This window comes from Capra hircus, chromosome 28 (assembly GCF_001704415.2).
Source record: "Capra hircus breed San Clemente chromosome 28, ASM170441v1, whole genome shotgun sequence".
Taxonomy (NCBI): Eukaryota; Metazoa; Chordata; class Mammalia; order Artiodactyla; family Bovidae; genus Capra; species Capra hircus.
Genome location: NC_030835.1, coordinates 15569006 through 15590319, shown reverse-complemented (window position 1 = coordinate 15590319; position 21314 = coordinate 15569006). Strand labels below are relative to the sequence as shown.

The 21314-nt window shown below is 38.6% G+C and overlaps 1 protein-coding gene across 2 annotated transcripts in view; it reads left to right on the top strand.

Annotated features, from left to right (window-relative positions):
* ADK (adenosine kinase) overlaps nt 1-21314 on the top strand; it is a 544457-nt gene that overhangs the window by 32974 nt on the left and 490169 nt on the right. For both annotated transcript variants that reach the window (XM_005699227.3, XM_005699229.3), the window contains exon 2: nt 14231-14305. In XM_005699227.3, coding sequence (XP_005699284.1) covers nt 14231-14305 — 75 coding nt within the window. The remainder of the gene's footprint in view (nt 1-14230; nt 14306-21314) is intronic.

Here is a 21314-nt window from a genome sequence, read left to right as displayed (position 1 = left end):
AATAAATATTTAAATCTTAGATTTTTAAATAGGAAGTGAACTTACCTAATTTCCTCATTTTACAGTCGAAGAAACTGAAGGCAAGAGATGCTGTGATTTGTTCAGGTTCATACCAAGTAGTTGCATGTCTTGAAGTAGATCCCAGATCTCTAGATACCTGATTCAGTGCCCTTTCCAGTGCAGCATTCCAACTGGAACTCCTGAATAACTGTTTACATAAAAAGAATTTTTAAAAAGCTTATGATTTTTGAATAAGTTTGGCTGGAGAATTTGACTCTGACTTTTATTGTTTATGTTCTACTCTACTACACCATTACTAATGAAGAGTCCAAAGTTTGCAGCCTCTTAAACCAATTATCAGAGTATGTATTGGGTTGGCCAAAAAGTTCATTTGGTGTTTTCTGTATGATGGCTAACAAAAACCCCAAACAAACTTTTTGGCCATCCCAATACATCAGATTCCAGCTGGTCTTCATCTGAGAGATGATGAACCTGCTTGATAAACTGATGCTTTTGTCATTTTTAATTGGCCTAACAGGAAAGTTGATGCTTGGGTTAAAATTCAGGACACACAGGAAAATGTAGAATGTTAGGAGTATAAGAGAATCTTAGAGAGCGCTTTCCTTTCTTTCTTGATACTGGACCTTCAGGCCCAGAAGAAGAGCTATGTCCTAGTTTGGCAGCAACTTTTTATAGGTACTAAGCCAACAGTATTTCAAAATACTCCTATGAATATTACCTTGTTTTTCCAGCATGAATGTCTAGTCTGGTTTTGAAAATTGCTTACAGCTTGAGTTTGTGCCATGTTTGCTGTAGAGCTGAGGAGCCTATTCTTTGGCCTGCACAGACAGGTCAGATTTGGTTTAAGACTATTCTGGGACTAGACATGACTGTGACCTACATGATAATTCTGTAACCACTTCTGTGGGTTAAGCCTACATTGGAAAATTTATGTGGGCTGTGGGTGGAGTCCTGGGATATTTTTCTCGTAACACTCAAGACTTTGAGGTACGTCTGGTAGGATCTGCCAAGCTACTCAAATGGAGAACATTCATATGGAGACTAAATTCTGGCTGAGATTGAAGTGTATTACTTTGTTGAATTGGTTTCTTTAGAATATTTAAACAGTTTTTCAAACTCATTTCAGGGCTTGTGTCATTTATAAGAGTTATACATTTTATATTATTACACAAATTTTTTATGCCATGAGGCTTCTTAGTGAAGCTAATGAGCTTTTTAAAATAAAATGAAATTGTTTCATTTATGAAATATTTTGAAGAACTAAAGCAGGAATCCTTTCCTTGGAGAACTGCAGTGTTGTCAGCTGTTAATACTCATATTTATAAATAGGTCATCTTTGTTTGAAAAGGCATACAAGGATTTCTAACTCCAGATCTTTCCAGCCACAGTATTGCTACATTAAGCAGAGCTGTCAAAGATGAAATGGAACCAGAATGATTGTCTAGACAGTTTGAAATGTTAACCCTTTCTTGTAACATTGGTTAATGCTCATGACTATTTACCTTTTCTACTTGGTTTTAAAATTGTTAACTTTAAAAAATATTGTAATAAAATATAAGACTGAATTCTTAATTTCACATAGCATAGCTAGCTTATAAATAGAATGACCATATGTCCCAGTTTGTCCAAGACAGTCTTGGATCATGCCTGTTATCCTGGCATAATTATTAATAGCTCTTCCTTTATTCTCAAAAGTGTCCCACTTGGATAATAAGTTATCTGGTCACCTACTTAACAGACTGTAGTAATTTTGTGATAGTAGATTTGGGTTGTTGAAATGTTACTTGACATAGTACCATAAGATAATGGAATATTAGCTTATTTTGGCTAGATTTGGATATTTTTCATCCGTCAGACATTTTTATTAACAGAATTCTTATTGTCTCAGAGTAGCATATTAAACAAAAAGAATGTGATTTGAAGTTAGGTATCATTTATTTGTTGTATGACGTTCGACAGGTTATAAACTTTGTTGAGCCTCTTACTCTCTTTAACAGTGGTGGTGGTTTAGTTGCTAAGTCATGTCTGACTCTGGTGACCCCATGGACTATAGCCCTGCCAGGCTTCCATAAACACAGATAATAGCAAAACCTATACTATAGGGTTTTTGTGAGGATTTAAAGGCAATAACATACATAAAAATGCTTTGTAAGCTTTAAATTGCTGTGTTAGTATCTCACACATACGCTTCTGAAAATTGAATTTAAAATGAATAATTTTATCTACTTTAGGGAACCTTGCAATTTCATAGCACAGTCTTTTAGAAGTGTTAGCTGTCATGGGGAGTAGGGAAATAATACTTAGAGATATATGTATGGTTGAGGATTTTGGGGATGAAGGGGAAGAAAAAAATAGATGATGCTGGGCAGAGGGAAAAGATTTTTTCCTTGAGTGTGCAAGATAGCATGCTAGTATGGACAGGCTTAAATGAAAGGACTGGCTTCCATAGCCTAAGGGAAACAAAGATTTTCCTAGTTTGTTTACCTTTTAAAAAATGCCAACAATGTAATTCATATATAGTAAAATCACAGATCCTAAGTTCACTGAATTTTTTTGGGGGAAAGAAACGTATTTGTAAAACACCACCCAGATCAATTTAACAAAACATGTTCATCCCCTAGAAAGTTTTTTCTTGCCTCTTTTCAATCAGTGTCTTTCTCCTGCCCCATCCAAGCAATCATTTTCTGGCTTCTATTAGTAGAGATTAGTTTTGTGTATTCTAAAACTTCATATAAATAAAATCATACAATAAGTACTGTTTGTGTCTGATTACTTTTGTTCAGTGACAGTTTTGAGATTCATCCATTTTGACGTGTGTTTTTAGTAGTTTGTTTCTTTTCACTGCTAAGATTGTATGATATGAATATTATAACAGTTCTGCTGATAGACTTTGGCTTGTTTCCAGGATTTGGTTACCCTAAGCGAAGCTTCATGAACCTTCCTGTGTAAGCCTTTGTGTGGACGTGGGTAAATGCCCAGGTGTGAAATTGCTGTGTTCTAGGGTAGATGTGTGTTTAACTTCAGAAACCACCACTGTTTTCCAAAGTAGAAAATGAAATACATTCAACATTCAGTATTATAAGAGTTCCAGTTATTCCACATGCTTGACATTTTTGATGTCACTTACTCCTTTTCCATCCTTTACTCCTTTTCTATCCTTTCCAAATACCAAAATGTTTGGCATTTTTGATTTTAGCCATTCTGGTGGGTATATAATTGTATTTCATTGTAGTTATAGTTCACTGATGGCTAATAATGTGATTATAGGCCATTTGCTTATCTTTTCTTTTGAACTGTCAGTTCAGGTCTTTTACCCATATTTGTAAGTATAGGTTGTCTTTTTGGTTGCTGGTTTGTTAATTCTTTTGGTATTTTAGATAGGAGTTATTTGTCAGATTTTACACATAAGCATATATATCTTCATGTTTAGCAAATATTTTCTCTCTGAGCCATGTCTTTCCATTTTTGTAACAGTGTCTTTTGGGAGCAGAAGTTTTAAAATTTGATATTGAATTCATTGGATTCATTTTATTTAATGTTTATTACCTTTTAATAGAGATAAAGAGATCTTTCCTTTTCTATCTCAAGGTTATGAGACTATTCCCTTATGTTTCCTTCTAGAAGCCTTATAGTTTGAGCCTTCACATTTAGGTCTGTGATCCATTTTAAGCTATTATTTTTTTTTTTTTGCTACAGTGTAAGGGTTTCCTTCAAAGGATTCTCAGTCAATAGATTCGATAGGTATAAGACTTTTCCCAGACTCTGTTCTGATCTGTTGATCTGTTTGTATAGTGTTATGCCAATACTACACTGACTTAATTATTGTAGCTTTTTAAGATTGGTGTTGTTTCTTTAAATTTTTGATAGCTTTCAGCAGTATAGCCATCTGGGCCTAGAATATTTAAAGATATGATAAATGGTTATTCAGATTTACCATTTTTTCCTGTGTCAGTTTTGAATTTTTAAAGAAATCTGTTCTAAATTGCTGGATTGTTACAGAGTTACTCATAGTATTCTATTACTGCTTGCGGGAACGGTTTTATGTCCCCTTTTTCATTCCTGATACTGGTACTCCGCCGCCTCCTCCTCCTCTTTTTTTTTTTATTTTTTAAACTTTTTGGGCTCAGTCTTGTTAGGGGTTTACCAATTGTATTAATCTTTTCAAAACCCCAGATTTGGGTTTTGTTGAACTTCTGTTTTGGTACTACATTTTCTATTTTTTTTATTTTTTGCTGTCATATTTTTATTTTCTTGCTTCTACTCTTTTGGACTTAATTTACTCCTTTTCCATTTTCTTTTGAGTTAGAAATTCAGACCATTCATTTTAAACTTTTCTTGTTTTCTGATATATGCATTTCATATATAAAATGTTTCATATATATAAATGTTTCCCTCAGTACTTCTTTAACTGCAACATACAAATTTTGACATGTGTGATCAATTCAAGTAATTTTCTAATTTCTGTTGTGATTTTTCTCATCTACAGATTTTGAAAGTTTATTGTCTTATTTCTAAATATTTGGGGGTTTTCAGTTATTTTTAAAAATTGATTTTCTATTTAATTCCATGATACGGAAAATATATTGCTTATACTTTATAAGCATATATTGGTATTTTATATATGTGGGCATGCGTGCTTAGCTGAGTCTGACTCTTTGTGACCTCACCAGGCCCCTCTGTCCATGGGGTTATCTCAGGTAGAATACTGGAGTGGGTTGCCATTTTCTCCTCCAGGGAATCTTCCCAACCCAGGGATCCAACCCTTGTCTCCTGTGGCTCCTGCATTGGCAGGTGGATTCTTTGCCACTGAGCTACCTGGGCAGCCGCCTTTTTATGTATAGAGAAAAAATACATTGTTAAGTTTCAGTCCTTTGGTATCTACTGAGATTTTTATGGTCTTACCTGTAGCCTGTTTTGCTGACTGTTACAAGTGTTTTTAAAGTCTTTAATTTCACTCAGCAATGTTTTGAGATTTTCAGTGCAGTTGTTCTGTAATCATTTATTCAGTAAATGAATATTGCAGCTGTTGGGGTATATTGTTCTATAAATGCCAGTTAGTTTCCTTATTTTATTTACTGCATTATTCATTTCAGTTCAGTTGCTCAGTTGTGTCCAACTCTTTGCGACCCTGTGGATTGCAGCATGACAGGCTTCCCTGTCCATCACTAACTCCCAGAGCCTGCTCAAACTCATGCGCATCGAGTTGATGGTGCAGTCCGACCATCTCACGCTCTGTCTCCCCTTCTCCACTTGCCTTCAGTCTTTCCCTTCATCGGGGTCTTTTTCCAGTGAGTCAGTTCTTTGCATCAGGTGGCTGAAGTATTAGAGCTTCAGCTTCAGCATCAGTCCTTCCAGTGAAAATTCAGCACTGATTTCCTTTGGGATTCACTGGTTTGAGCTCCTTGCAGTCCAAGGGACTCTCCAGAGTCTTCTCCAACACCACAGTTCAAAAGCATCAATTCTTCACCGCTCAGCTTTCTTTATGATCCAGCTCTCACATCCATGCATGACTACTATGATACATAATTCACATGCCATAAAATCTACCATTTTAAACTGTACAACTCAGTGATTTTTAGGATATTCATAGTGTTGTGCATCCATCACCACTATCTAATTGCAGAATATTTTCATCATCTCCAAATGAAGTCTCAGGCTTCCTTGATAGCTCAGCAGGTGAAGAATCTGCAGTTCGGGAGATAAAGGAGGTGTGGGGTTGATCTCTGGGTCAGGAAGGTCCCCTGGAGGAGGAAAATGCCAACCCACTTTAGTATTCATGTCTGAAAAATCCCATGGGCAGAGGAGCCTGGTAGGCAGCATTCCATGGGGTCAAAAAAAGTTGGACACAACACAGTGACTGAGCACGGGGCAGAGATGAAGCCTGGCACCTGTTGGCAGTCGCTCTCCATTTCCTCTGCCCATATCCTTGCAGGTACTAATCTACTTTGTGAATTTGTCATACTCCGGTCGTTTCATGAGTGGAACCATGTATTTGGGCTTTTGTGCCTGGCTTCCTTCACTGAGCATATTATTTTCAGAGTTCATCCTATGTTGTTACATGTTTCAGTATTTCATTCCTTCTTACGGCTGAATAATATTCCATTGTGTGTATAGACCACATTTTGTTTATCCTTTTGCCAGTGGATGGGTATTTTTATTTCCACTTTTTGACCATTATGAGTAATGATACCGTAAACACTTAGGTCCAAGTTTTTGTGATGTCACGTGTTTTCATTTCTTCTGAGTATATACTTATACTGGGTCATATGGTTATTTTGTTTAATCACTAAGTTATATCCGACTCTTGCAAACCTATGAACTATAGCCTGCCAGGCTCTTCTGTCCATGGGATTTCCCAGGTGAGAATACTGCAGTGGGTTGCCGTTTCCTTCTCCAAGGAATCTTCCCGAGCCAGGGATTGAACCCACATCTCTTATGTCTCCTGCATTGGTAGGCGAGTTCTTTACCACTAGCACCACCTAGGAATTTTACATTTGTTTTTTCTCTTGAGGAACTGCCAAACATTGTATCAAGCTGGCAGCATCATTTTACATCTCCACCAGCAGTGTGGATTCCTTTTTCTGTGTTCTTTCCCATACTTGTTATTGTCTCCCAATGTTTGCTGAGAGGCTGTCTGTGCTTGATAAAGTGTAACTTCAATGCTTAGCCAGGCTTACAGTGCTGCCATAGCCTTTATTTCCTGCTTGTGCAGAGCCTCATGTTCAGAGATGATTGCTTAATGCCTTTTCAAGTCTTTCTTGAACATGCACACAGGCCAAGGCACATGTACGTGGTCTCCTAGATTCTCAGGAATATTCAGAACTTTTCAAAACCCCTATCGACATCTCCTGTCCACACTTTTCCTTTTAAGCTTTTTGGTTTGCTCCCAACTGCTTCAGATGGCTGGAGTGTTAAACAATTGCAGATGATTGTTTTTGACAAATGCCCCTGGGGAAAAGGCTGTGAGCACTGGGGAAACTGTGAGTCAGGTCAGATAATGAGAAGTGTTAGGAGTAGGGATTTTTCGGGTAACTGCCGGTTACTTAAAAGCTCAGATAGTAACAGTCCCTGAAAATGAGGCTTTGAAAGAGCTCCAGTTCTGTTCCAATTCCTCCAGTGGCTGATGGGCTCTTGCTTTCCACTGTGTTTTGGGGGCTGTTGCTTTTAAGGCTGCCATGGAGCTGGGGAGGGGGATGGGAATTCGGCAAGTTAGAATGCCACAAAGCTTGCTCTTTTGCAGAGATTCAGCCTTTTTTTTCCCCTTTGAAAAATGCTCCTCAGATGTTGAAAGCCTTTGGAGTTCTGAAAGTGTTGATTTTGACCTTTTTTTTCTTTTTCCGTTATTGTTCTTGTTGCTTTTATGGAAGAGAGGATTTTTGCAGGCCTTATTCTACCATTCCTGATGATGTCACCCTAATTGTTTTTTAAACATTTTAATATATTTTTCTCTTTCTTTTGAATACTTTACGATTTTCTTTTTTTCTTTTTTGATTCACAGGAATTTGCAAAAAGAGTACAGAGAGTTCCTATGCACCTTTCACCCAACTTCCGCCAGTAATAAATCTTAAATAACCATAGTATATTACCCAAACCAGGAAATTAATATTGGTATAGTACTTTCCCAGGTGGCGCTAGTGGTAAAGAACCCATCTGCCAGTTTTAGGACATAGAGATGAGGGTTCGTTCCCTGGGTTGGAAAGATCCGCTGGAGGAGGCAATAGCAACCCACTCCAGTATTCTTGCCTGGAGAATCCCACGGACAGAGGAGCTTGGCAGGCTACAGTCCATGGGGTCACAAAGAGCCAGACACAGCTGAAGCGGCTTGGCGCGTGTAGTACTATTAAGCTGACTATGAATTGACTATGAATGTTTTTAGAATATCACCACTCTTTGCTTACACTGCGTTTTACTGGCGTGGTGGCGGTGTATACTTCTGTGAAATTTTGTACAGAAGAATCTTGTATAATTCATGAAGTTTCATGAATCTGTACATACAGATTCCATATGAACACAATTTGGGTACTAAACTGTTCTGTCAGCAAAAGAAACTCCTTTGTGTTATCCCTAAATGGTAACTCAGAACAGTGTGTTTGAAATCCATCCAAGATGTATCATAGTTCATTTCTTTTTAATGCTGAATATTAGTCCATTGTATGGGTGTACCACAGTTTGTTTACCTAGTTACCTGTTGAAGGACATTTGGGTTGCTTCCAATTTTTTACTATTACCAGTAAAACTATTATTATAAGATGGGCTCCAGGCTAGGCATTTAAACTGGCTTCCTGTATACATTTCTTGGGGCAAAAAAAGATGAGCTCCAGTCCAGACATTTACAATTAGCCTCCTGTTTCCATTTCTTGAGACAAGAGATACGTGGGCTCCAGGTTAGATATTTACAACCAGTCTCCTGTTGGCACTTCAAAATAGAAATAACAACAGAAATAGAGTAAATAGCCAGGCTTTGTCTCCTGAGGACACTTTAAGATAACAACAGTCAGAAACAGAAAGGGGCTAAACCCTGTTTGTGTAAAAGATCAAGAGGTCATATGTTTCCCATCCTTGGGGCGAGGGATACATTGCACGTGCACAGAAAGGCTCCTTTGGGGTCAAAAGGAGGAGTTTGTCACTCCAGAATGTGTGATGCCAAGGCCACCCTATAGGCCTCTGGGCTGGAATATATTTTGAAAAAAATTGCACATGCATGTTGGGGAGGGTCCTTGGGTAAGTCAGGTGTGGAGAAAGAAACCATATAATTGGCCAAAGGTAAACAAATACCCCCAAAAAACTGCCCTGTATAAATGATTTAACCACCTCTTTACTGCCCTCCTCCTCTTTAGGGGGGATGCCCACACCCTTTCTCTATGGGTGTATATTTCTGCCTTGCTCCCATCATAACTGTTTCTCTGTGTGCTCACCCACTTGTCATGGTGCTTTGTCTCTAATAATAAACTTTGTACCTGCTTGTACAGTTTTTACCTCCATGAGAAATGAATTTCTCAGTGGGGGCAAGAGCCAGGGAAAATTTCCTTCTAACCTCTATCCCTTGCTCATCTGGTTTTCATGCAGGGTACACAGGTTCAATTCCTGCTTAGGAAACTAAGAGCTCACTTCTTGCGACTACTCACTGATGCCTCTCTGAGATCAGTTCAGTTCAATTCAGTCGCTCAGTCGTGTCCGACTCTTTGCGACCCCATGAATCGCAGCACGCCAGGCCTCCCTGTCCATCACCAACTCCCAGAGTTTACCCAAACTCATGTCCATTGAGTCAGTGATGCCATCCAGCCATCTCATCCTCTGTCGTCCCCTTCTCCTCCCGCCCCCAATCCCTCCCAGCATCAGAGTCTTTTCTAATGAGTCAACTCTTCGCATGAGGTGGCCAAAGTACTGGAGTTTCAGCTTCAGCATCATTCCCTCCAAAGAAATCCCAGGGCTGATCTCCTTCAGAATGGACTGGTTGGATCTCCTCGCAGTCCAAGGGACTCTCAAGAGTCTTCTCCAACACCACAGTTCAAAAGCATCAATTCTTAGTGTAACTAAATATTTTTACTGACCAAAGAGCTAATCGACAATAATCTATCAGTAGAGTAGACAAAGTTTTATGAGTATCTTTTACTTTTTTTTTTTTTTTTTAGTATCTTTTACTTTGATATCTGCATCAGTGCATGAAACTTGGAGGTTGTCTAACAAGAATAATTATAGGTTTATGTTGGATGGCATCTGAATTATGAGACATGTAAAATTACTGACTAAAAAAAAAAAACCCAACAAAACCAGTCATTCAGAATCTTTCATCCTAGCATCCATTCCAGGAAAAAGACATTGCTAACATTTATATTGCTAACAAAATAATAGTCCTAGTATGAGTCAGATAGTTTTTGGCCATAGACCAGCCCCATCTTGTTAACATCTAATAGGAAAAGATCAAAATAAATGCTTACTTAAATAGTATTTTCATTATTTGAGAAGGGTGGTACAGTATTTACTGGCCTGGATACTAGTGTGTATTTAGGAAATTAGCCGTTTTAAAGCATTAGTGTTTTTAACAGAGTTGATCTGTTATATTACAATGAAGTTATTTGATGGCTTCTCAGTAATATACAGTGATGGAGAGGAAAATAATGTGTGTAGTGTAAACTCATTTGCTTTTGGAAATAATTGTATAGTTTTTAACTTAACTTACTGTATGAAGACACCTTTTATGTTTGTTTTAAGTTCTGTTGTCTCCTACCTCTTGTATTAGCCATGCTTGCTGCAGTGGGTTCCAACTAGGCCAGCTTGACAGCATCTCTCATCAGGGCCTACGCCATATAATTCTTGCACTAAGGAACAGTAATTGGTATTTAAATTCTTCCTCTTTTGTCCTTTACACAGGGAGCTCTAGATCAACATTTCCCGTATTCTTATCCATTTATGTTCATAAGCAAAGGTTTTGTTGGACAAATAGATTTAGAAATGAGTTTAAACATGGTTATTGTGATTCATTGTTCTCATTTCCCACCATAATTCTTTGACTGTAGAAGCCATGGGCCTAGAGAGGTTGCATTAATTTGATAATATTATTTCTACTAAATTTTTGAGTAGGGTGTAATAAACCATTTTGAGAGTGCAGGAGATATGCAAAGGACTGACTTCTTAAAAAGAAGTATCACTGTTATATTTCTTAAAACCAGGAGGGGACCAGTTAGGGGTGGAGAGACTGACATGGGGACAGTTTTATTTTTTTGTGATGATGGAAATGTCTTGTGTTTTAATTTTTGTGGTGGTTACATTACTGTCTATATTGAACTAAACACTTAGAAGGTGTGAATAAAAAGAAACAGCCAAGCAGCTCAATAATATTTCCCCTGTGCTTTTTTGTTTGTTTGTTTAAATAAATAAGAGATCTTTTCAATAAAATTAGAGATACCAAGGGATATTTTCATGCAAAGATGGGCACAATAAAGGACAGAAAAGGTATGGGCCTAACTGGAGCAGAAGATATTAAGAAGAGGTGGCAAGAATACACAGAAGAACTATACAAAAAAGATCTTCATGACTCAGATAATCATGATGGTGTGATCAGTCACCTAGAGCCAGACATCCTGGAATGCAAAGTCAAATGGGCCTTAGGAAGCATCACTACAAACAAAGCTAGTGGAGGTGATGGAATTCCAGTTGAGCTGTTTCAAATCCTAAAAGATGATGCTGTGAAAGTGCTGCACTTAATATGCCAGCAAATTTGGAAAACTCAGCAGTGGCTACAGGACCGGATAGGTCAGTCTTCATTCCAATCCCAAAGAAAGGCAATGCCAAAGAATGCTCAAACTACAGCAGAGTTGCACTCATCTCACACGCTAGTAAAGTAATACTCAAAATTTTCTAAGCCAGGCTTCAGCCATACATGAACCGTGAACTTCCAGATGTTCAAGCTGGATTTAGAAAAGGCAGAGGAACCAGAGATCAAATGGCCAACATCCATTGGACCATCAGAAAAGCAAGAGAGTTCCAGAAAATCATGTACTTCTGCTTTATTGACTATGCCAAAGCCTTTGACTGTGTGGATCACAATAAACTGTGGAAAATTCTGCAAGAGATGGGAATACAAGACCACTTGACCTGCCTCCTGAGAAATCTGTGTACAGGTCAGGAAGCAACAGTTAGAACTGGACATGGAATGACAGGCTGGTTCCAAATCGGGAAAGGAGTACGTCAGGGGTGTATATTGTCACGCTGCTTATTTAACTTATATGCAGAGTACATCATGAGAAATGCTGGGCTGGAGGAATCAAGATTGCTGGGAGAAATATCAATAACCTCAGATATGCAGATGACACCATCCTTATGGCGGAGAGTGAAGAACTAAAGAGCCTCTTGAAAGTGAAAGAGGAGAGTGAAAACATTGGCTTAAAGCTTAACATTCAGAAAACTAAGATCATGGCATCTAGTTCCATCACTTCATGGCAAATAGATCGGGAAACAGTGGAAACAGTGAGAGACTTTATTTTGGGGGGCTCCAAAATCACTGCAGATGGTGACTGCAGCCATGAAATTAAAAGATGCTTGCTCCTTGGATGAAGAGTTATGACTAACCTGGATAGCATATTAAAAAGCAGAGACGTTACTTTGCCAGCATAGGTCCATCTAGTCAAAGCTATGTTTTTTCCAGTGGTCATGTATGGATGTGAGAGTTGGACTCTAAAGAAAGCTGAGCACGGAAGAATTGATGCTTTTGAACTGTGGTGTTGGAGAAGACTCTTGAGAGTCCCTTGGACTGCAAGGAGATCCAACCAGTCCATTCTCAAGGAAATTGGTCCTGAATATTCACTGAAAGGACTGATGCAGAAGCTGAAACCCCAGTACTTGGCCATCTGATGGGAAGAACTGACTAATTGGAAAAGACCCTGATTCTGGAAAAGATTGAAGGCAGGAGGAGAAGGGGACGACAGAGGATGAGATAGTTGGATGGCATCAGTGACTCAATGGACGTGAGTGTGAGTAAACTTTGGGAGTTGGTGATGGACAGGGAGGCCTGGTGTGCTGCAGTCCATGGGTTCACAAAGAATTGGACATGACTGAGCAATTGAACTGAAGTGAACTGAAGAGTTTTTATTGTTTGCCTAATAATACACAAATTAGGCAGAGAAGTTCCTAATGAAATGATGGTCACATTTTACTGTGTCTGCCTGTTGATCCTTCATTTTCTAAGGACTTACTTTCTTTATTAGACTTTTATTTTGATTATAAATGCCAATGTGAATAAATAAATACATTGTCTTTTATCCCTCCCTCATCAGCTTTCTTTAAATAGAAAAAGGGACAGATTTCCCACTGCATATTCAACCATAGTTGCCCAGTCTGTGATTTTACTTTAGTCTTCTGAATCATTTTAGACTGCAAGTGTAGGCTGTACTTTGTTCTCCTAAGGAAACTTTGGTGTATCAGTCCTGTTGGTGTTAATGATAATCTCCAAGTGGTGAGAATGGTAACTGGTTTGGAAGCAACTGGAAAAGAGCTTGAGCAAACTAGATACCAATGGGAAATTATGCAGAGGCGAATTTTATTTCAGTAACTAGAAAAATGTCCCTGATCGAGGCTGACCCAGCTATGTCTCCAGTCCATTTCTTGCTGTCAGTTGGTATTGCGTGTGGTTCTCAGGGTTCTATCTTTCCCTTAGTTTTGAGCGATCCTGTAGTACTATGGAAAACAGACTCCCTCGAAAGTCCCTTAAATGTAATCGAAAATGACACTGTCTATGACACCCACTGTAAAGGTCCCACTCCAGGCATTCACAGTTTTTCAAGGATAAGGCTGTTGCTTGAATTTTTCCAGGACTTGCTCTATGCTCTGCAATAAACTTTCATTAGTTCAGTATTTTACTGTCTAGATAGAATTAAATATTTATCATGTTGGTTGAATATATAAAACTTTTTAAACTTTGAAAAAAAAGAACATTGAATTTAATTAGCTTTCAGTTCAGTTCAGTCGCTAGTCATGTCCGATTCTTTGTGACCCCATGAATCGCAGCACGCCAGGCCTCCCTGTCCATCACCAACTCCCGGAGTTCACTCAGACTCTTGTCCATCGAGTCAGTGATGCCATCCAGCCATCTCATCCTCGGTCGTCCCCTTCTCCTCCTGCCCCCAATCCCTCCCAGCATCAGAGTCTTTTCCAATGAGTCAACTCTTCGCTTGAGGTAGCCAAAGTATTGGAGTTTCAGCTTCAGCATCATTCCTTCCAAAGAAATTCCAGGGCTGATCTCCTTCAGAATGAACCGGTTGGATCTCCTTGCAGTCCAAGGGACTCTCAAGAGTCTTCTCCAACACCACAGTTCAAAAGCATCAATTCTTCAGTGCTCAGCCTTCTTCACAGTCCAACTCTCACATGCATATATGACCACTGGAGAAACCATAGCCTTGACTAGATGGAACTATTTAGCTTTAGTCATTAGCTATTAAATATTGTGGAAAAAAATCATATGATCTGGTTTCTTCTTTTGTTACGTTTTATTTTGTCCAATTTAAAAGTCATTCTCCCTTCTGAATGGCTTTATGCTACCTCTAAAGTTTGTCCTACATGTATGTAATAAGCAAATCAAAGGTTTAATAATCTAGTATGTTAGGTTTATTTTCAGGGTAAAGTGAAGATATTTTTACATTCGTGTGCGTTTTATACATCACCTTACTCAGAGGTATTTCTAACTTGTGCTTGTATTTTATTTGTATTTTTTTAGTGAAAATATTCTCTTTGGAATGGGAAATCCTCTTCTTGACATCAGTGCTGTAGTGGACAAGGATTTCCTTGATAAGTAAGTATTGAGCTCTTCATATTTACTATGTAAAGCATACATCTAAGTAAAACCTGAAAATATTAAGAGTTGAATTTGCTGTTTAACATCTTCAGTTGGAGGAAAATTCAGGAAATTTAATCCTGATAATGGCAAGTGCAATACCATTATTATTGAGTAATTGACCACATTTTCCCTGGGAAAACTTCGGTACTTTTGTTCATTCCTGTTGCTCCTTTCACTTGAAGTTGATTCTGTTATTCTTTGCAAGGAAGAAGTATGTGATTTACTTAATGATTTAATTTCCGCATTTTAAAATTAACTGTCAATGAACTAAATCAGTAATGGTACCATACCATGTGAGAGAAGGAATAGGATTATAGAGAACAAGAAGAATATGTAAGACATAATTCTAACACTATGAATCTTCCCTGTTTCCCCCAATAGTAACTTTTGATATTGTTAATTGAGCGGAGACATCATTTTATGTTTATTTATCTGTGGTCATTTGGTACAGTGGAAAAGTTAAATACTAAAAAATACTTAATAATGAGAAATTAACAGCCCCTTCCTCTTAAACACCCCAAGTTCTATGCCCAGGGGCAACCACTTTTAAAAAATATTATTGATGCAAAATTTACTTAACTTCATAATTTTAACTATTTTAAGGTGTACAATTCAGTGACTACTAGGACATTGGCAGTGTTGTACAGCTGTCACCACGATCTAAACCCAGGACATTTCATCACGTCAAAAAGAAACTTGTATCCAAGAAGAGGTCGTATCAGTATTCCCACCTGCCCTCCCTGCCTTGCCCCAATCTACCAGTTTAGTTTGTTTCCATGGATTTGCCTATTCTGGATATTTTATTTCATATAAATGGAAGTGTGCAATATGTGGCCTTCTCTGTCTGGCTTATTTTACTTAACATGTTTTTCAGGGTTCTTCCATGTTGTAGCATGTATCAGTACTTTATTCCTGTAAGGCAGAATAATATTCCATTGTTTGTATATGCCACAGTTTTTTTATGCATTCATCAGTTGATGTAGTCATTGGTTGATGGACACTTAGATTGTTTTGTCTTTTGACTGTTATAAAGAAACCTGCTGTGAATATTTGTGTACAAGTTTTTGTAAGAATATATATTTTCATTCTTTTGGGTTTATATGTCGGAGTAGAATTGCTAAGTCACATAGTAATTCTGTGTTTAGTTCTCTGAAGAACCATGTGCTCACCAAAACTTGGTCTTTTCCCCTTTTAAAATTATAGCCATCCTAGGACTTCCCTGGAGGTCCAGTGGTTAAGACTCCGTACTTTCTCTTCCGGGGGCACAGGTTCAGTTCCTGACTGGGTATTGTAAATGGAGTCATTTTCTTAATTTCAATTTTGGATTGTTCATTGCTCATGTGTAGAATACAATTGATTTTGAGGAATAACCATTTTTAGCAAATTCTGTTTTTTAATGTCTTGGAGATTAACTCTTTATCTGTATAAACTCAAGTGTCACAGGGTCAGCAAGAATTTATAATTGTGTGAATTTGGCTTATTGCAGTATAGTAGGAAATAGGTTAGGGATCCAAGGACAAACTGGAGGATGTATCTTATTGTAAGACATTCAGATACAAATTTTAAAATACACTCTGCTAATCAGAAACACTCCTGCATACAATATATTAATAGTTTTACTTCTTCTGGTTACCTTGTACTTTTTAATGACATAATATTCATACATGAAAATATTTTCTTGTATCAACTTTCAATAGAAGCCCTTCACTTCTCCTTATATACAATGAATTTACCAGTGCCCCTGTTCTTCCCTCTGTTATTTCTCCTCTACTTTCTAAGTTTTGTTAACTTTCTACTTTAACTCCTGACTACTGCTCTAACTTTTAGCTTTATAAATTCTGTTTAATTATATTTTTATTTTAGTATTAAGGTTGATATGTTTTCCTTCTGTTAGCTATCCATAATTACATTACCAGTTTTGAAAGCAAGTAGTAGTGAAGATTGAAAATCACTTATCCATACTTAGACAGTCTCACTATGTTTATTCCTTTTTGCCGAATGAAATAGTGTGCTTAGAGTGTAGGGTAGGTTTAACATTTGGAATGTAATTAGAGTACTTAACTATATTAACAGTAGAAAAAGAAAAATAATGTAATCATCTCAATAGAAAAACCATTTGCCAAAACCACTATCTATTCCTGATACAATTTTGTATAGGATTCTTAGAATAGAAGGGATCTTATTTATTTCTCATAAAAGTTTGGTTAGAGTAAAGCCTCATAACATAATTTCTAATGGTGAAAGTCTTTATACTTTTCCCTAAGATCAGAGACAATTCAACGATTTCGGCCCTTACCACTTCAGAATGTATACAGTGGTCCTGGAGATTCTATTCAGAGCAGTCAGGCAAGAAGTAAAAGACATCCAGCTTGCAAAGGGAGGAATAAGCTATTTTTATTTCCCAAAAGCATGATCATTTATGTAGAATAATTGATGGAATCTACAAAAAAGCTACTGCCTGATTTCAAGAATTATTTTAAAGTTATAGTAATCAAGCAGGGATGTCAGTGTAAAGTTTGATTGCATAGAATAGAATGTCCAGAAATAGCCCCACACATAAATGGATGACTGATTTTTGACAAAGGTGCAAGTCAGTTCAGTGGAGAAAGGATTGTCTTTTTTCAACAGGTAGTGCTGGAACAATTGAATATCAACATGCATAAGAAGGAAATTGTATTTTGTACCATATACAAAATTGACTGATAGAGCTAAATTTTAGGCCTAAAAGTATAACACTTCTTTAGGATAATATAGCAGGAAATCTTTGTGACTGTGATTTAAACAAGAATTTCTTAAATATAGAATACCAGAAGTATGTTCTATTAAAGAAAAAACTGATGAGCTGGACTTTTTCAAAATGAAAATTTTTTACTGTTGGGAAGATACTGTTAGAAGAATGAAAGGACAAACCATAGGTTTGAAGAAAATGTTTGCAAAGCATATATCTGATAAAGAACTACCGGTGAGAATACATTACAAACTCTTAAAGCTCAATCAGAAAAGAAACAGCCTAATAAAAATGGGCAAGAAATTTGAACATTCACCAAAGATATACGGGTGGCAAAAAGCATATGAAAAGGTACTCATTCTCTTTCATTATTAGTTAGTTAGTTAGTTCAGTCGCTCAGTCGTGTCCGACTCTTTGCGACCCCATGAATCGCAGTACACCGGGCTTCCCTGTCTATCACCAGCTCCCGGAGTTCACTCAGACTCACGTCCATTGAGTCAGTGATGCCATCCGACCATCTCAGCCTGTCACCCCCTTCTCCTCCTGCCTTCAATCTTACCCAGCACCAGGGCCTTTTCAAATGAGTCAGCTCTTCGTATCAGGTGGCCAAAGTATTGGAGCTTCAGCTTCAGTATCAGTTCTTCAGCAGTGACTATTCCGGCTTGATTTCCTTGTTGTTCAAGGGACTCCCAAGAGTCTTCTCTAACACCGCAGTTTGAAGGCAGTTTTTCAGTGCTCATCCTTCTTTATGGTATACCTCTCATGCCTGTACATGACTACTGGGAAAACTGTAGCTTTGAGTATACAGACCTTTGTCGGCAAAATGATGTCTCAGCTTTTGAATACGCTGTCTAGGTTGGTTATAGCTTTTCTTCCAGGGTGCAAGCGTCCTTTAATTTCATGGCTGCAGTCACTGTCCATAGTGGTTTTGGACCCCAAGAAAATAAAGTCTGTCACTGTTTCCATTGTTTCCCCATCTGTTTGCCATGAAGTGGTGGGGCCGAATGCCATGACCTTAGTTTTCTGAATGTTAAGTTTTAAGTCAGCTTTTTCACTCTGCTTCACCTTCATCAGGAGGCTCTTTAGTTCCTCCTCACTTTCTGCCATTAGGGTAGTGTCACCTGTGTATCTGATGTTATTGGCGTTTCTTCTGGCTGCCTTGATTCTAGCTTGAGTTTCATCTAGCCTGGCATTTAGCATGATGTGCTCTGCATATAGGGCTTCCTTTGTAGCTCAGTCGGTAAAGAATCTGCCTGCAGTGCAGGAGACCTGGGTTTGATCCCTGGGTAGGGAAGATTCCCCTGGAGAAGGAAATGGCAACAAGCTCCAGTATTCTGGCCTGGAGAATACCATGGACAGAAGCCTGGCAGGCTATAGTCCTTGGGGTCATAAGAGTGGGACATGACTTGGTGACTAAGCCACCACCACCACTCAGCATATAAGTTAATAAGCAGGGTGACAGTATATAGCCTTGACATAGTTCAGTTCAGTTGCTTAGTTGTGTCTGACTCTTTGCGACCCCATGGACTGCAGCACGCCAGGCTTCCCTGTCCATCACCAACTCCCGGAGCATGGTCACACTGATGTCCATCGAGTCGGTGATGCCATCCAACCGTATCATCCTCTGTTGTCCCCTTCTCCTGCTCCCTTCAATCTTTCCCACCTTCAGGGTCTTTTCCAGTGAGTCAGCTCTTCACATCGGATGGCCAAAGTACTAGAGTTTCAGCTTCAGTATCAGTCCTTCCAGTGAATATTCAGGACTGATTTCCTTGAGGATGGACTGGTTGGATCTCCTTGCCGTCCAGGGGACTCTCCAGAGTCTTCTCCAACACCACAGTTCAAAAGCATCAATGCTTTGATGCTCAGCCTTCTTTATGGTCCAGTTCTCACATCTATACATGACTACTGGAAAAACCATAGCTTTGACTAGATGGACCTTTGTCAGCAAAGTAATGTCTCTACTTTTTAATATGCTGCCTAGGTCTTTTAAGCATCTTTTAATTTCATGACTGCAGTCACCTTCTGCAGTGATTTTGGAGCCCCCCAAAATAAAGTCTGTTTCCATTGTTTCCCCATCTAGTTGCCAGGAAGTGATGGGACTGGATGCAATGATCTTCATTTTTTGAATGTTGAGTTTTAAGCCAACTTTCTCACTCTCCTCTTTCATTTTTATCAAGAGGCTCTTTAGTTCTTCACTTTTCTGCCATAAGGGTCGTGTCATCTGAGTATCTGAAGTTATTGATATTTCTCCCAGCTGTCTTGATTCCAGCTTGTGCTTCATCTAGCCTATCATTTCGTGTGATGTTCTCTACATATAAGTTAAATAAGCAGGGAGACAGGGTACAGTCTTGATGTACTCCTTTCCCGATTTGGAACCTGTTTGTTGTTCCATGTCTGGTTCTAACTGTTGCTTCTTGACTTGCATACAGATTTCTCATGAGGCAGGTCAGGTGGTCTGATATTCCCATTTCTTGAAGAATTTTCCACTGTTTGTTGTGATCAGTATAGTCAAAGGCTTTGGCATAGTTCATAAAGCTGAAGTAGATGTTTTTCTGAAACTCTCTTGCTTTTTCGATGATCCAGTGGATGTTGGCAATTTGATCTCTGGTTCGTCTGCCTTTTCTAAATCCATCTTGAACATCTGGAACCTCACGGTTCACGTACTGTTGAAGCCTGGCTTGGAGAATTTTGAGCATTATTTTGCTAGCGTGTGAGATGAGTGCAATTGTGCAGTAGTTTGAGCATTCTTTGGTGTTGCCTTTCTTTGGGATTGGAATGAAGACTGACCTTTTCCAGTCCTGTGGCCACTGCTGAGTTTTCCAAATTTCCTGGCATATTGAGTGCAGTATTTTAACAGCATCATCTTTCAGGATTTGAAATAGCTCAGCTGGAATTCCATCACCTCTGCTAGCTTTGTTTGTAGTGATGCTTCTTAAGGCCTTGTTGATTTCACACTCCAGGATGTATGACGCTAGGTGAGTGATCACACCATTGTGGTTATCTGAGTCATTAAGACTTTTTTTATACAGTTCTTCTGTGTAATCTCACCATCTCTTCTTAATATCTTATGCTTCTGTTAGGTCATACTGTTTCTGTCCTTTATTGTGCCCATGTTTGCATGGAATATTCCCTAAATATCCCTAATTTCCTTGAAGAGCTCTTTAGTCTTTCCCATTTTGTTGTTTTCTTCTATTTCTTTGTTTTCTTCACTTAAGGCTTTCTTATCTCTCCTTGCTGTTCTTTGGAACTCTGTATTCAGATAGGTAGATCTTTCCTTTTCTCCTTTGGGTGTGTGAGGCCTCCTCAGACAAGCATTTCGCCTTGTTGCGTTTCTTTTTCTTGGGGATGGTTCTGGTCACCACTTCTTGTACAGTGTTATAAGCCTCCGCAGTCAGTTGTAAAAATTGTCTGCCACTGTGGGTGCTTTCTTTGTGTTCCAACGTTCTCTCTCTCTCTCATACATTTAGACATCTTGTGAGAGGCTTAATGGCTGGAGATAGAGGCTACTTCCTCTGTCTATGAGGAAGTCGACATAACTAGTGAGGAACTGAGACTTGCCAACAACCTTGTGATGTGAGTGAGCCGGAGAAGTGGATTCTCCATTGTCCTTTAAGCCCTGAGATGATTGCCATTCTGGCTGACAGCTTGACTGCAACCAGAAAAACTCAACTAAACTACTCCTGGATTCCTGACCCTCAGAAACTGTGCGGGATAATGAGTTGTGTTTTAACCTGCCGGTTTTTGGGTGAATTTGTTACATAGGCAAAGAGCACCAATAAATAAAGCAAAAAAATTTTTTCCAAACCCACACACATGCACACACCCATATCCCACATTCAAAACCACATTGGCATGTTGATATGTGTGGGTTTGAAACTGCCAGGTGGTGTTTTGGGGGCCTCCAGGGAGCTCCAGTTCTTTATGTCTCAGTGCAGAATGACTTCAATGAGAGGCAAAGTGGTAGATACAAGTGATTTATTGGAATAGGATGCTTGTGAGGTTTACAAGTGGGCAAGTGAGATGGTATCATGTCCTAAGAATTTAGTGGGCTACAGTTTTATAATCAAAGAAAAAGTAGGAGGGGGAAAAGATCACCTTTTTCTTCATTCTTTTTTTTTTTTTTTAATTATTTTATTTATTTATTTTTGCCTGTGCTGGGTCTTCGTTGCTTCCCACGGTCTTTTCCCTAGTAGTGGCGAGTGGGGGCTGCCCTTTGTTGTGGTGTGAGGGCTTCTC